Raw genomic sequence first — 17,740 nt, forward strand, 5'->3', positions numbered from 1 at the left:
CGGATGATGTGGGTCGGGTTTGACCCATACTTTCTAAAGAAGGATTCATCGTAAAAAGTATGGGTTGTACACGACCCACGCCATCCGAATAAGGATAAACATCGTAAAATGCCTTCTTTATTTCCATATGGGTTGTCCACGACCCACAACATCGAGTGTGTAGTTCAAATGACGTCATTGTTTATTTGTTTGTTTACAACGATATTCATTTAAAAATTGGTCGATAGGAAGGTTCTGTGGTGTTTGAGGATTACATGGAAGTCTCAATCAAGAACTCCCAATAGTTTTAGAGATACAGACACTTTTGTGAGGGTCTGGGTCATCCACGACCCAGGAAGCATGGAGAAGGTTAAATTCTTGGCCAGACAAAACAAGAGGAAGACATTTTAAGGATTAAATCTCCCCGGAAACATACAAGCAATGAAGTATAGTGGTACCCCGCTTCTAAGACCACAAAGAATCTTAAAAACCAGGTCTTAAAATAGAGGTAGTCGTGTAATTGAGGTACATTTAAATATATGTAAAGAACGAAAAATCTGAGAAGTCGGGGTTTTATAAGAGGGGGAGTCTTACATTGTTGGGTCTTAAAAGGGGGGTTTCACTGTATCAGTTTCAAGGGGAAAAGGTCATAATAGTGTGTTGCAATTATTGCTACTTCAGTTACATTATGGATACAAACTGATCACAAAATCAGTTCTAACTCTGAAATGCTTGCAACCTCGTGTTTACCACCTGGTAATAAGCAGATTGTCATGGAGATGAGAACATGTGGTGTTTATAGTGTAAATGTACACGCAGACATACACATGGGGTGAAATGCACATGCATACAAAAGACTGAGTAAGAGTTGTTAATAGTTTATTTCAAATAATTTAAAACAAGCAAATATGTATAAAACTCTGGAACATTTTTTTGTGTGCTTCACAAAAACAAAATGTACAAATAATTCCTTTTGTATGGACAAACAAATAGGATCATCAAGGGAATGAATTGTCCTCGTACCCATCAAAGATTCATTAGAGTAAAGAATAGTTGCATACACTATCAATGATCAGAGTCTCTGATATATTTGGGGATATTAAAAAGAAGAACACTTCTGGACATAAAAGAGGCTAAGCTTTTGCCATCTTTTCTTTTTCTTTTTACTGCACTTTTAATTGAACACAATTTATGGAGAAAAAGACCACAACACATCCAGAACCACACACTGCACTCAATTCAAATAAAAGAATAAATAATATATTGGATGACGAACACAGAGTTTTATAACAAATGTCATCAGAATGCAAAGTGCTGGCATACAATCTTGTCTAACCTGATGCGGTTGTATAGCACACAATGTTCAATAATGAACCATGCAAATGCTCTTTTTGTGTGCCAAGTACCAGCCTGGAAAGCTTTACAAAGTCGATTAGGAAAACAATCGTAAGTTCATCACACTCTGTATCACACAAATTCAGGGACGGATAGCCAAATCTGAATAAAATATTCAAATAAACAATACCAACAAATAAGCTGTTGTACAAAAATCGCGTCATTATTTTGCTTTCTATAAGATTTTGTTTGGAAAGTAAATATTATCTGTGTGTGTGTGTGCGTGTGCGCAAACATATCAATAAAAAAAAAAGTGCACAGTATTATGTATAAGTTGAACCATTACAAAAAATGTAGACTGGTTGCCTATACTTCATGTAAATATATAGCTATTCTGATGAACATGTGGGGGAATTCGGGGGCTGTGATTGGATGGTCTCTTCCGATCATCAAAGCATAATGCGGCGGAAGTCGGCCATTTTACTCAATATCCAAAAGCATATTGTTGATAACAAAGACGCATGGTTCCGGTTTCTTCCACGTGTATAAAGTACACGCATACCTCGCCAGGTTTGTTTCTGTGACTAGTCGACAGACGATGCCATTTGCTTTGTGTGTGTTTTTGTTGTTGCTTACTGTACATGACATACATTACGTGTAAAATCCAGTTCTTTAACAGGCAACAAACCTTGCAAATTTCCAGAAGCTGCAATCTGAAGCGACCTATCTCTGATTCTAGCAGACAATCTCTCCAATGTTTAACACAAAATAAGCAAACTCTCCTGTCACATAGAACGTCCATTGTATAGTGCAATGTTGAAATGAAGTTACCGGTCTGAAACATTTAGTCGTTTCTTCTGAGACAATCCTTGTTCTCTTATCATCTACAGATTTACCGCAGTCTTCACCACGCAAATTCCCAACAGAAGTCAGACTTTCGAACATACAATATACGTAGGCAAGCATGATACGTCATGACGTCATATGATTCCTAGCATATTGACGTAATGCTAAACATCCGGTTATCTCGAGTTTTCTCCGTAATACATGTCCGTGGGTTTTTCAATGTTCGGTTATTTCCGTGGCTTCATGCGGAAAGGGAACCGTCGTCTGCAATCAGCGACATGGACCATTCTGGTACTTGTTGCTGACAAAAACATGATTTTAGCACAGAATTTAATGTCAGAATAGCTATACAAACGCTATTGTGTTTTCATCGTAGCAATAGGGTCCGATATTTAGACTCGAACAAGTATAATGCGACTCGTCTTCGACTCGTCGGCATTATACTTGTCTCGTCTAAATATCGGGCCCTATTGCTACGCTGAAAACACAATAGCTGGTAAGAATGCTGGATTGGCCAAACTATGTCTTTACTTTGAATAGCAAAACAAGGTTTAAATGAGGAAGAAATTGAAACATAATATTACAGCATACCTTCTGTATGAGAGTATGTAATGGAATTGAATGGCTGGACTACTATTAAAAAAAAAATTTTTTTAAAGCAACAACAAAAAATAAGTTTATGAAAAAAGGCAAAAAATAAAATTCATTCAAAGCAAACACTTCTGCTTGACAGAAGCTATGTTTGTTTCACACACACCCAAAAAACGAACAACATTGGTGTGAATATTATATATAACACTGATTTGCCTCAAAACAAGCCAAAAATATTAATTTGAACACATCAAAAATAAAGTAAGCCTAGTAAAAGCCAATTTGAGCAAGGCGTGAACACATTGTTTGGTGTGAACTTGTAAGTGTAGAAATTCCTTTTTTTTTTTTAAATCAACCGATGAAACTGTAAAATAGCGTACAGTACTACTTTCTATCATATGCACCATAAATCCTGATCTGACATGCAAAATTGACGATTTCATAAAAGTTCTCTCCCTAATAATGATGAGTCTGTGATGAACTATGGAAGGAAATGTATCTAAAATACATTGTGAAATTATGTTTAAAACTGTGCTGTCTGTGGTTTTGAATACAATCATGTAACATGAAATTGATGAAGTTTTATTGCTTAAAAGACTGTTTGAACACAGCTTGGTACATGGTGCTAATATTTTATTACTTAATATGTAAAATGTATTCCAGAATAAGTTGCAAACTGAAATAGAATCACCACTGAGTCAGAACCATTAGGGTTTGCATGAATAAGAGATGTTATGGATAGCTGGACAAACACAAGTGTTAGATGTATTAACCCCACCTTCACCTGTCATAAAGTTTGTATCGATTCAGTAAACATGTGGCTCCAGAGTGTCTTGTTTCATTGCAGGCTCTTTCCATTGTTATTACACTGGAACCCCCCTTTTATGACCGACACAAATCTGAGAAAATCAGGTCTTAAAAAGGAGGTCTTAAAACCAGGGTAAAAACTGTGAAAAAGCAAGGCCTTAAAGGTCCTTGTCTACATTTTTATACCGAAATCGCCATTTGACCATTAAAATGCAGAGTCTATTATCTACAATTATCAACAATACACCCCCTTTTGATCAGGAAAGACGAAGCCAGTGTAGCCGTTTGAAAATTCATTGTAGTATTCCAGCGTGGTACTCATAGTAGGATATCCTTATTTGGAAAATGCCAAGCGCAAAACTCCTCTCAAATCCCGTGCATTTCATGCGTTTAAAAGAAAAGTGTGGACAGCGCTCCAGTGTCAAACTGTTGCTGCACTTGTTTGGGCGTGGCTATAAGCATAGTGACATGAATTTGATTGGTCAGTATTTTTAGGCAAAGCACATGTTCTCAGCAAACAGAAAACAAAATATTGGAAGCGTGAGTCACACTACCCAAAAATAAAATCTTTTTTTACATATATTTTTTTTTCTATATAACCTTTTTCCCCATGGTTCATTCATCATCTGACATAACTTTTTAGCGAAATCTAACCATAAGATTATTGAAAAAAACACAAATGTAGACGACCACCTTTAAAAAGGAAGGAGTCTTAAATTGGGGGAGACTGACAGGAAGGTTTCACTGTATTACTACTTTAGCTGAGGTCCTAAAGTCATCCCTGTGACTGTGCACAATGTGTGCATTGACTACCCTGGCTGACCTTACTACTGTTTAGGACTTTGTTTGCAGTCACACAACTTCTGTAACCTAGTTTGTTGTGTTCAGGTTTTAAAATGTTATTTTATATACTATTATTACAAAGCATGTTAACACCTTAACAGATCCCCTGTGGCAGTTATTTAGAGCACACACTGAGTACAATGTATTTAGGTTTTGTGGCCATGACCACTACTGAATAATACACTCTTAATACAAAACTCAAAACACACCCAAAATGTGCAAAATGGACGGATATATATATACACTAGATGAATACCCGCTTCGCCGGGAAGAAGTCGAGCCGAATACCCGGCTGCGCCGGGGACAAAGCGCACCGCACGAAGGAAGGGAGATAAACGTGCAAAACACTGGAGAAGAGTAAAAATAGTATAACGGGAATATGGATTGAGCGTTGTCGACAGTGACCTTCTAAAAACAGAAACGGGAATATGGATTGACGCCACACGAAGGAAGGGAGATAAACGCTGAAAACACTGGAGAAGATAAGGAAGAGTTACTGGGAATGGATCCAGAGAAAAGCCAAAATCGGTTCAGCGCTGCGCGCTGAGAACACGTGTTGAAATATCTCATCGAGCAGGTTGTGTCCGGGGTCTACCTGAATATGCCCACCAAATTTGAAACAGATCCATCGAGAACCTTGGGCGTGCATCGCGGACACACACACACACAGACACAAGTCGTATATATATATATATATAGATTATCAGCAGTTATATAATTACTCAACAGGTGATGCAATATGTAAATCTCTCAAATAACATCAAAAGGAAAATAAATTCAGTAAAACAAACACAAATTTGTTTGAAATAGAAATTACATTGCATGTTGCCATTTTTTCCAAGTGGAAAGCTAGATTTCCAGGTATTCCCTCGCCAGAGGCTCGGTGATACCTGAAAATCGACCCTAGGGAAAATATGCACGATATTTAGAACTCGGAGTGTGTAACCTATACTATATCGTTTAAACCACTCGTGTGTATATCATGTAAATGAGGTCGTGTCAAACAAGTCTGACAAGGACCTGTTTTTCCACTGCTTATGATGCCAAAGTCACCGAGACAAACGTCATTATGGAAACAAAATTGCGCTCGCTAATTCCCCTCAATGAATTTGTAGAACTAACACGTCAGAGTGACGTTTCTTTGCTTTGACGTAAGAGATTGCACGAGGCTTTGGAAGAGATCAAGTTACAAAAGAAGTGTCTTCAATTTGGCTGCCTCGACTGCGGGACGTTTTGAGTAAAATACACGCAAGTACAGTGTGTATAATAAACAGAATACTACTTGGCTTGCTGTGTCGTACCAGATTTACACTCGTTGCTTTTTCAAATAGTGAACAGCTCGCTTTCGCTCGCAGTTCAATATTAAAAAAAAAAAAATCGTGGCAATCAGGTACGACACAGCAGGTCATGTAGTATTCTCTATATAAAGAGACTTCTGTGGTTGTTTTTCATGTAAACAGCTACACAACAGAACAAAAAAAAGTCACATTCATAAGGAACCCGTGTAAAATAGCCGCCAGAGTTTCTGGTAAACTCGTGAACTCTCATGAGAATTGTAAATAGAACTAAATGTTAATGTTGTTACCGGAAAAGCACCTCACATATATTCATTGATGTAAATATGATATCAATTAATTGCCTATCGGCCTAACACAAATTTTCCTTTGCACCCTACTTTAGGTGGACACATTGTTGAAAAGAATGAGAAAGGAAAGATGAATGAAACATAGGTCCTGCTTTTACTGAAAGGAAAATCCACTGGACAATTCAATCAGTGCCAATGCGCCGATCCACTTGTCTCGCTGATCTTGGTCTGCTGACGTTATCTGTGCTTTCATGACGTCATCGGCCTGAGCTGTGTCACAGTGTGACGTCTGTGATGATATGGAGCTAGAGACGTCATCGTCGTCTGACGTTTCAACCAGGCAGTCTGTGCTGTGCTTTCTCTTCATGCTTCTTGGCTTTTTCTTCTTCGTCTTGGTGAGTTTGAGTTCCGACTGCCTGAAAAAGTTAGAAGAAATCATCAAACTTCTTTTTTTTCACAAACATCAAACAATTAAGCAACTTTAAGATGGTCATGCGCAGAACTCTCAAAAACAGGAGACAAGGAGACACAACACATCCCAAGAACAAAAAGCGCTGTGGCAAATTAGAAAAAATAATGAATGTCAAAGTAAAAGAGACTGAGAAGAAGAAAAAAAAAGCAAACGAGAAACGGAATGTCAGAAAAACGTGAGAAAAGAAAAGGAGGAAATGAAATAAAAATAATAATTAAAACGTACTTGAGTAACCACTGTGAGATGGACGAGTGGTCAGCGTAGTCCCAATAGCGTTCAGGCCCGGTCACCTCAGTCTTCACTCGCCGCAGTCCAGCGTACGGGTGTTCGTTGCAGTGACGATTGGCGTGGGTGAAGCGACTTGAACAACCTGCAAGGAAAGTATTTTAATGTATGTCCAAAGGTCTGTGTTTCTATTCTGGTGTGTGTGTGTGTGTGTGTGTGTGTGTGTGTGTGTGTGTGTCTTAATTCAAATCCATTTTGTAGGCTCACATATAGGTGTGTGCATACAATTTAGGAACACAGAAACAACTACAAGTTACAGGAGTCATTATGAACACTCTCTTGGCTTTTAAATGCGAGATTAATTTATTTGTGAAGATATTTTCTGGGAGAACGCAAATGTAAGTTTTCGTAAGCATTTGTCTAAGAGTTTTCCTGGAATTGCTGCAGACACTAACTCACACACACACACACACACACACACACACACACACACACACACACACACACAAAGAAACAAGAAGAAAGAAAAACACACATACAGTTTACACAGGGTTAAAACACATTGTTTACCTTCATCAGAACAAGCGAAAGGTTTCTCTCCGGTGTGAAGACGTTGGTGTGTTTTGAGTTGACCACTCTGGCAGAAGGCTTTGTCGCAACCAGGAAAGTCACACGCGTATGGCCTTTCGCCTGAAATGCAGTATTATAACATCTTAACTTGTTAACCGAATAACAACAGTTTTTACGTCATTTCAGACGTAAGTCATAATAAATCAACACCAACCGTGAATTCATGACTGAGAGCACAGAGAAAACACTTCTCACTCAGTTGATCCAGCACTCAATTCAAAGAACTGAACACATTGCATGATACTCAGCCCGTTCGTCACACACAGACGTACATGCCAACTGGACCTCGTGCTCCCCTCCCCCTCCCCTCTCTCTCTCTCTCTCTCTCTCTCTCTCTCTCTCTCTCTCTCTCTCTCTCTCTCTCTCTCTCTCTCTCTCTCTCTCTCTCTTTCTCTCTACAGATCAAGTCCAACCCGGATATTCTGGCAGTTTTGTATGGAACACTCTTCAGTCGAGAATTTGTTAAAAGTCCCGATGAGTCTCAATTCGTTCAAAAATCACTTTCCATCGTATTTGATGTCACAATACGAACAATCATGTTGATGGAATACTTCGTTACACAATCCTAGAATCCCTCTGTTTGATGTTATACAAAAAATTTCACTCTGTTTGATGTTATAAAATAACCGTGGCTAGGCTGTGACAAAGCATCAATGATCATTATGTGTTAAAGATCAGTCAATCTCTCTCTCTCTCTCTCTCTCTCTCTCTCTCTCTCTCTCTCTCTCTCTCTCTCTCTCTCTCTCTCTCTCTCTCTCTCTCGCTTTCTCTCCTTCCTCCTTCCTCCGGCAGTAACTAAGTAATAAAAACATGAATAAAATAGGTAGTGAAAACAAGGAAATACCAGCTGAATACCCTTAATCAAACAGAACATGTTATCAACAATACTGAAAACAGCCCTAGATGTTTATATACATTATTACATTATCACTAAAACAACAAATACACTACATGTAGCCTACTGATGGACTGAGAAAACAAAATCAGGGGTTGTATTTCTTGAAGAGGTGCGTTTTAAGTGCTCGTTTGAATGCTTGGGGTGACTGAGAGTGGCGGATGTGAAAGGGGAGAGAATTCCATTGTGTGGGTGCGCAGAAAGTAAAAGTGCGTTGTCCGTATGTTTTGGTTTTGGTGTGTGGAATGGTGAGGATGCGACAGTCAGAAGAGGCACGGAGTTGTCTTGCTGGAGAATAGACGGTGAGGAGTTCAGAGAAGTAAGCAGGAGACGAGCCAGAAAAGAAGTTAAAGCAGACGGTGGACAGCAATAGATGAGCAAGTTAGAGGAACACGAACAATAAATCTCAAAACTTTTTTAAAATAAAAGGATTAAGATGTAAGCCACGAAGGCCGTGGTAATAAAAAAAAATGTACAGTTTGGCGACTAGTGAGCCTAGGGTGAGGATATGTTTTCTAGAAGGTAGTCGCTAGAATCAGGAGGGATGGCGGGAGCCACTCGACCTCAACCTGAGACACGCTGATGTGATAATCTGGGCTTAGAGTTATACCCACAGCCCCATGTCCGAGTCCCTGACCAGTCGGCACAGCAGCAAGCTGTGTGACCAGCCTAGAGAACTGCTACTGCACAAATAATCCTGGGGACTCAGACTATGGAGCTGCATATGGTCATATAAGGTTTTAAAGGTAATTCTATTTGTAGCGCATGGGGCGAAAATGTGTTGGAATGAATAGGGTTCTCCACAATGGCAGGACTTGTTAAAGATATGGAAGCGGCAGCCGCCGGCACGGAGGCGTCTGAAGATAGTGAGGAGGTTTATTTGGAGATCGGGGTGTAGATCGTTTATATCAATGGGTTGATAGGACAGAGATGTTACATACTGACTTCGAATGAGTTTACGAATTTTACTGTAGAACTCGGTTACTGAGTAGCCGATGTTGGTGTTAGCAGGGCTAGATTCTGCCGCTTCCGTTTGGCGGCGACATCCGCCAGTTCTTTTCCCCGGACCCCTACGTGAGAGGGGACCCAGAGAAATGATACGGATGTGCCGGATGCGAGCTTGTAGTGAGAGCGTGAGTCAGAGCAAAAAACTACCGCACGCGGTGTGACTGGGAGGTCATTTATAAAAGTGCATGCCATGAGCAAGGCAAATATCTCGGCTGAGAATATGGAGATGTCTTTATTAAGAGTATATTTCCTTGAGATTTTGAGATCTGGGATCACAAAGGCGCAGCCAACGCTGCCGTCTGCAAATTTGGATCCGTCAGTGAAGACTTTTAAATGCTCCGAGAATTTGTAGTTTAGCCGGGGTTTCTTTTGTAACAGTAGCTAGGTAGACGGGGTTATCTTTTTTGGTAGTATTATCTTCACTGTCATATATAATAGTAGGGGTTTCCTTAAGCCAGGGCGGGTTGGACTGAGGGCGGGGGGACCCTGGCCAGCTCACTGACCTTCACCCCGCCGCGTATCGGCTAGAATGCGGTTTACTGTGTCGGATAAGGGTAGCGTTTTGGCCAAGAGTTGAGTGCTATGTTTGGTGTTGGCCTCGTAAGTTTGGTGCTGAGGAAAAAAGTCAGTCAGGACCTCCCAGCCGGGCAGAGTTCTCTATCGCGTGGGCTCTGACAGCATACTGAGCTGACTCAACCGGCGGAGTCTTATCTCATCAACAACTCAGTTGAGGGGCAGCCACCCACACTCGCTGTAGACTCGACTCTTACTCGCTTGTTGTTAGAGTCCCAGAGCTATCTTGAGCGCCCTGCACTCTATAATAGCCAGGACTACTGAAATACAAATATTGGAAATGCAGTATAGTACATTTCACGTTATTGCCGGTGTCCACGGTACTAATGAAGATCATTAAAGCTTTTTTTGTGTGTTAGGTATCCCTTAATCGTGTACTAAAGTACACATCATCAATCTGTTTTGTCTTGTGTTTTCTCTAACTGTTTTATATATTTGCTGGGATTATTGTCAGTTAAGAATGTGTACCCCCCGTTTAATGCATTTCCGTCCGGCACTGAACGCTCAGTTTTCCGTGTTTGAATATCATCATCCAGGAAAGCTCGACTCGAATCAGTTTTGCATTTTTTCCTTCAAATAAAACGTGATTCAGTTGATTCAAACATACAAAATGTATAAGTGAGCCGTGGGGCTAATGTTGCATTTCGGGCCGATACAACACGAAATCAGTAGCGGATCCCATTCAACCACAAGCACGATCTGGCTTGTAGATTTTATTATCTGTGCATTCAACTTTATATATCGAAGTGCTTGCGCTGCAGTGTGTTAACAAAATACTTATAGCCCAGTGAATAAAAGTAAGCTATATAGAAAGTCGACACGACCAAACACGCACGTAAAGTTGGAAAGCCCGGCAATGGACCCTAACTCGCACAGTTTTGTCACACAAAGGCATGGCAACATAAAGGCTCGATCACACAGTCCTTTTTTTGTCCGCATATTTCGAGGTCACATGGTTTGACCTGACCTAGTATGCAAATCACCGTGACGTCATAACACAATCGCGCAGGCCGCAGCAAGGCCTGCGACAGGTGTGCTCAGTTGTGGCTTACACCACAGGCGCCAGAAACGCTGAAACTAACTAATTTCATTTCATTTTCAACACCGTACCGTGGCCTTTCTCTCATGTGTGCAGTGATGGTGGCTATTTTGAGCCAAGTCTATTTCTGGGTGTATCACAAAACACAACATACAAAGCAACTGAGACGCAGTGCGCCAATGCAGATTGGGCCGAGATGTTTTTACTGAGCCTGAGAGGGCGGACGGGTGTGCTCATGTTTCGAGTTTTGTCGAATACGGTCATCAGATTACCACCGCCTGCATCCAATACAAATGGACATATATTTCAACATGTTATTTATCAGTGCGTTGTGGTGACCTTGACTCAATTGTTGTCATGAACGGCCTAACTGGCTTTGTTTTGTTTCATCAGTCTTCTCAGTGTCATGAAGTAGTCAGTGTACGTAGACATACACGTACACTGACGTACGAATTTGCACACACACTGACCGGGACAATTTCAAATGGCTTTTATCCTACTTGGCGATTTTTTTTAAACGCACACATTTCTTGATATTCATTTACCGGCGTTGGTGATGCCAAACGACCTGCATCGCTAAATAGTATTACAATAAATGTATTACAATTTAAATGTATTACAGTGGAACCTCCTGCCTACACTGAGCAACCACCAAAAAGGATCCCTGATGAGGTGTTTTTTCCCCCCTGCATCATCCTTTCAATATCGACCACATGGTCAGTACAGCGACCACTTTTGGTCGGTCTGGCCTTGGGTGGTCGTTACCCTGACAGGTTCGACTGTACAATATATCTGATATCAGTGATATAATCACAGTTTCTGGTGATAGGCAAGTACTACGGCGACGCCGGGTGTAAAAAAGGCCTCGCAAATAATTATGTAACAAAGTACACGGAAAGTAACGTATTTATAGTTCCGGATATCCGCATACGTACAGTGACTCGAAACGAACAGATACGAGACATGGCAGATCATTATGGGGGCCAGGAGGCCCCCATTTATACGGATAGTTTCGAGGTTGACCATGGGCAGCGCCATTTTGTTGTGAAATACGTCATCAGTTTGTGTACACAGGAAGTTGTGACATCCGTCACCCTATGGCTATGTGTGTGTGTGTGTGTGTGTGTGTGCAGTACGTGTGTGTGTGTGTGTGTGTGTGTCGTGTGCGTGTGTGTGTGAGAGAGAGTGTGTGTGTAGACAAACGGCTGTGAACTGATTGGAAGTGAAGGCGTAAAGTAAAAGAATTCCAGTAGGTTTAATGGAATGCCACAGCCCCAGTAGATGTTTTGTTTCATAATAATGTACGCATTGAAAAGAACCAGATGCTGTTAAATATTCTCCCAGATCACTCTTGGAAAACAATAAGATGTCCATGGGTCATGGTACTTATCAGCTTAAAGGCATAGAAAGCTGATGACTATTCACGCTAATTGCTTTACCCACAGCTGGAGACATGCTAAATTAAGTTCCCTGCAAGATATTGTGGTCTAGGACCCCTTAACCCCTTCCCTGCCAGCGTGAAAAAGCGCATTTGTATTCCTGTGTGCCGGAGCAAAATTTGACTTTTGAGGGTGTGTTCACTAAAACGTGAATAATTCAGGCATTTGAAGAGATATCTCTTAGATATTTGGCATGTTTTTTTCTAACATCCCTGGCCCCAATTACAAGTGAAATTAGTTTCATTTGGCAGGACAGAAATTTTTAAGTAATTATTTATTCTTTTTTTTTTCCCCGTGATCAAGCATTTTCGGAACATAACAACACACTTGATCACAAAAATGCATGACAAAACACAACAAAAAACTGGTGTAACAAAGGGAAAAACATCAGGTACTCACAAAACTTCTTGGTAATCAACTTCACTGCTATAAGCATCCAAAGTTATAAGGGTTAGCTGTTCATGGTAAGGTAAGTCCGGAATCGCACGTCATACTCCACAGCTGAGACTCAGAAGCAACAAAGTCACAATCCACAGAGCAGGCAAAGTCCACACACTACTTCCAGTATATGAATTTTGTGTGATAATCCACAAAACACTGAGGAAAGCACAAGGCTGCTCTCAAGGTACTGGTCAGCATAAAGGTTTGTTTGGAAGACAAGGTGGTTGATGAGGTCGTCATCAAAAAACAGCTGCATCCAGTCTACTGGTTCAAAATTGTCAACATTGCACTGCATGCCTGGATTGCCTTGAAATTGGATGTCTTGGTTTGGCGCAGTTGCATCAGCATCTGTCCAATTTCTTATCTTATCTTCCTGACGTTGTCTTGGAATTTGTCGGGCACGGCCGCGGCCACGCCCCCTCGCATTACCTCTCCCTCGTTGTCCTCTTCCCACACTGCTTCCTCGACCCCTGCCGCGACCTCTGACCACAGGACATGAAGTTGATGGGCCAGGCATTGGTTCTGCTTCGGCATCACTGCCATCAGTCTCCGACTGATCACTGTCAGTGGCAGATACACTTGGTTCGTAGCTGATATCATTGTGACTGTCATCATCAATGCCTACCTCGGACAAAAGAGGGTGGTGCTGGTTGAAATCAGTTTCTTCCTCGTCTGATTCGCTGTCACTTCCATCTCTAAGGTCTTCATCATCACTGTCTTGGTCATTTAGGCACTCTTGAAGCACTTCAAGTGCTGAATAGCGCTTGAAAACAGACCTCGTGGTACCCCCACGCCGTCCACCATCCGACATCTTTGTTGACGACTTAACACAGATAACTCCCGAAGTTTCAAAATTCTCCCAAACATCAATATTTGCTATTCATAACGGTCAAAGGGAAGGAACCGTTGGTTCAAGATGTCTAACTGCTCTGCCAACAGTTTTTGCAGTTACCCCCCTTCTTGGGTGGATACAGGACTCTGATGCGTACACCTCGAACGACGTTCGTGGCGGGGCAGACAGGATGCCAAAAAACACCTCGAACGCCGTTCGTGGCAGGGCAGGGAAGGGGTTAAATGTTGAGATATTTGAATTTTTATTTTGATCTAGATCGTCCTATTTATAGATTTGCCAACAGAGGTAACGTTGACGCAAGGGAAATAACTCCGCGTCTTTGTTGACATCCTCACTTTTTCAGAGGCTAGAACAAGCTGTAATGCATGTATATGGTCCGCGCATTGCGACATATCGTCATTATATGGCCTTATGATGCATTTGACATCGATTGTGGGCAAACTACACATCGTAAACACGGGGGCGAGTTAGTAAGCCTTTAACAAACGGCTTTGGGAAATAGTCAGCTGGAGCTTTTTTTTTCTCCAATTCTCTAATGGATATAGGTAGGCTTTCGGTTAAAGGCACAGAACATCCCGTAAAAACATTTGGACGTACTACCTCACATTCTCAAATCGAGCCACGTTGAGTAAGGCCACCTTTCAGTTGGAAACATACCAAAAATTGACAGCCTGATTGCTTACCATGCAATGTTGTCATTTGTTTGAATTACTTCCACAGTTTGACACCAGTAGCTTTTAAGATATTATTTCGAAAACAAAAATCTTATTCCGCACATAAAGCACTTGTTTGTTTGTTTGTTTGCTTAACGCCCAGCCGACCACGAAGAGCCATATCAGGGCGGTACATAAAGCAGTCAGGTTGTTGATTTTTGGTATGTGTCCGAGTGAAGGGATGACCTTCTCTTATTGAAATGCCTGGCCAGATCTGATCGAGATGGTGACTGATTCAGATCGTTTAAACGGTTAGGACTGTGCTGTTTAGTTTAAAACGCCAGTCGGGTACCTGTGAATTACAGTGGAGGCTGGGAAAGGGTACACAGGGAGAGGCTTTCGCCCAGGTGGGGCAGTCAGAGAGCCGGGTAGTTCAGTTCAAGTAACGATAGGCAATGCGAGTGTCCGTAACTAAACACTGAGGTGTTTAAAACACGTACGGGCAAGCACGGTGCGGCCATTGATTTGTTCCTTGACTTACCTGAAGCCCGGCGCCGGAACAGGACCAAGAATTTTGTCGGTGTGTGTGTGTGTGTGTGTGTACTGATGTGTGTGTGTGTGTATCAGTGTGTGGGTGTGGGTGTGTGTATGTGTGCGTGCGTGCATGCCGGCGTGTGTGCGTGAGTGCGTGCGTGCCGCATGTGTGTCAGTGTGTGTGGGTGTGTATGTGTGTATGTGTGCGTGCGTGCGTGCGTGCCGCAAGTGTGTGTGTGTGTGTGTGTGTGTGTGTGTGTGTGTGTCACGGTCAGTGTGTGTGTGCCGTGTGTGTGTGTGTGTGTGTCAGTGTGTGGTGTGTGTGTGTGGCACGATATGTGTGTGTCACCACTGATGTGTGTCAGTGTGTGTGTGTGTGGCACGATATGTGTGTGTCACCACTGATGTGTGTCAGTGTGTGTGTGGTGTGTGTGTGGCACGATATGTGTGTGTCACCACTGATGTGTGTCAGTGTGTGTGTGCGGTGTGGTGTGTGTTAGAGTGGAGAGAGTTCGGAGGAGAGAAGGAAAGAGAGAGAGAGAGTCGAATTCGAAGAAATTCTTGTTAACCAGGTCACCCATTCACACAGCCTGAGTGTACCAACAAAGAACCATTTAATTCTGCTAGCACTAGGACCATGGTCTCTTTTCAGACACAGTTCCTGAAGAGCGTGCAACAACACGACAAGCTTAGTTCCAGTCCCAGCCTGTTTAAATGTCTGCCTGACAATGTAATTCAGTCCACAGTTAAAGAGGCCGGGCAGTCTCGAGGTTACGACGAGCGGTCAGGGGCTAAAGTGTTGTCAGTGAGCATGCAAGTTAAAAGGCCAATAGTCAGCTTAAAGTTAAACTATATAATTTAATTGCACTTTTTATTATTACACTTCAAATGGCACATTATACATTTTATTCTTGTCAGTGTGTGTGTGTGTGTGTGTGTGTGTGTGTACGGTGTGAGTGTGTGTGTGTGTTAGTGCCAGTCACGGTTAGTATAGTGTGTGTGTTAATGTGTGTGTGAGTGTGTGTGTCAGTATGCCTGCCGGTGTTTGTGTGTGTGTGCGTGTGTGTGTGTGTGTAGTGTGTGTGTGCCGCCGGTGTGTGTGTGTGAGTGTGTGTCAGTGTGTGTGCCGTGTGTCAGTGTGTGTGTGTGTGTGTGTGTGTGACGGTGTGCCCGTGTACAATGTGTGTTTGTGTGTGTGTGTGTATGTGTGTGTGTGTGTGTGTGTGTGTGTGTGTGTGTGTGCTGTTTATATTGATGTTATTATGTGTTTATTCAGCCACAATGTAATTTCTCTTTTGAGATAATACATTATTATTGTCAGTATTGTATTGTATTGCACTTTTTTGTATTGTATTGTATTGTATTGTATTGTATTTTATTGGTCCAGTGACGATTGGCTGACCACTGAGTTTATTTACTGACTCAGTTCAGTTCAGTGACTGGCTGACTGGAGCTTACTCCACCCTCAGTGACATATTGTCCACACATAACACGGCTATAGTATATTAGCATGCGAATCAGCAATGGGAAGATAAAGTATGAAATTAAATTAAATTAATTTCATCAGGCTTTTAGTCTCAGGCCAAAAAAAAAAATTGTCTGTTTCTGGTAACATGGCTAAAAAAAATAGGGTAGGTAGGTGGGGATTTTTTTTTTCTTTTTTTTCCCCCCAAATGTAGACCAATAAAACTAACTTTAAAAATCGCGCAAAGAGACTGGATTCACTATACATAGAGACAAGACACTCAACACATTTACAAATCTGTGACAAAGACTGAAAGAGTATGACATGTTTTTCTTTGTTTACCTGGTCTGATATTTCCATGATGAAACAGAAAAGAAGACTTGAGACATCTTACATGTTGAGCTTGGACAAATGGGAAAATTTTTTGAGTTTGGAAAAAAAAAGTTTAGGGTCGGCGCCGAAATTTAGGGTCGGTCGGGTGACCAGAAACAGACAATTTTTTTTTTTGCCTTATCAGTCCGTGAATCGTTACTCCGCCAACACTTGAAAATACTTGAATATCTGAATCACACAATTTACTATAACACACACCCACACACACACACAATGCACACACACACATACACTGACACACACACACACACACAACACACACACACACACACACGGCACACACACGCACACACATACACCGTGACACACACACACACACACACACTGACTGACGGACTGGCGGCACTGTGACACACGGCTGCACACACACCCTGACAGCTCACTGTGACACTGTCACACACACACACACACACACACACACACACACACACACACACACACACACACACACACACACACACACAGCCAGTTCACATAAAAACGAAATTGTGATTCACATACCTGTGTGTGTGCGCATGTGCGCTTGCAAGGATTTTTCCCTGGGGAAGATACGACTGCAGACATCACAACGAATTTTTCCTTTTGATGCAGATCCTCTTAAAATGAGAGACGTAACAACATCAGCTCTAGGTCGCCCTCTTTTCGAGCTGTCAGTCTGATTTTTGCTGTTTCGTTGAAAACCAGTATCAAACACACTGTTATTGGTGTCATGACGAAAAGATGTGTCGTCTGCTTCTGAAAACCTCATGTATGAAAACTGTACGTTGTGATCTGGAGTAAAAGAAAGCGGGTGCATTTTCAACTTCTGCGAAACCATTTGCCAATCCGGTGGAATGCGTGGCTCGATCAACCCAAGCCGTCTTTTAACGGGCGATGTAAATAATTCCATACTTCGATCAAGCCCATACCTGCCATGAGCTATAATTAGAACAAAAGAGAATCCGTGAAAGAATTCGGGAAACCCCCGTACTGTGTTCCAGCTCCGATGGATTAATTAATACTTTTACGCACAAATGTGGAGCTGAAGAACGCTACATTTGTGTTGTTTTCTAAGTCACGTTATTATGAATGGCTTTTGCAATGATATTTTAATCCAACTCTGAAGACTTTTGAAAGGTAAGTTGTATTTCGTTT

General features: G+C 41.7%; 1 protein-coding gene across 1 annotated transcript; it reads right to left on the minus strand.

Annotated features, from left to right (window-relative positions):
• Positions 1 to 841: 841 nt before the first annotated feature.
• LOC138966221 (zinc finger protein 367-like) lies at positions 842 to 17,457 on the minus strand. The gene is made up of 4 exons (XM_070338363.1): positions 17,108 to 17,457; positions 7,254 to 7,373; positions 6,684 to 6,828; positions 842 to 6,402 (listed from the first exon to the last, which is right to left on the minus strand). Exons 1-4 carry the CDS (start codon positions 17,421 to 17,423, stop codon positions 6,141 to 6,143), a joined length of 843 nt encoding a protein of 280 aa, XP_070194464.1. The 5' UTR covers positions 17,424 to 17,457; the 3' UTR covers positions 842 to 6,140.
• Between the last annotated feature and the right edge of the window lie 283 nt (positions 17,458 to 17,740).

The sequence above is a fragment of the Littorina saxatilis genome, linkage group LG5, assembly GCF_037325665.1.
Source record: "Littorina saxatilis isolate snail1 linkage group LG5, US_GU_Lsax_2.0, whole genome shotgun sequence".
NCBI lineage: Eukaryota > Metazoa > Mollusca > Gastropoda > Littorinimorpha > Littorinidae > Littorina > Littorina saxatilis.

Bases quoted from the DNA above. Each gene is read 5' to 3' on its own strand.
- LOC138966221 (XM_070338363.1), bottom strand. From the start codon at position 17,423: ATGGTTTCGCAGAAGTTGAAAATGCACCCGCTTTCTTTTACTCCAGAT. The intron at 7,374-17,107 runs GTATGTGAATCA...ACTGCATTTCAG, and splicing joins GCACATGCGCACACACACAG to GCGAAAGGCCATACGCGTGT. The intron at 6,403-6,683 runs GTACGTTTTAAT...TAACTTTTTCAG, and splicing joins ATCTCACAGTGGTTACTCAA to GCAGTCGGAACTCAAACTCA.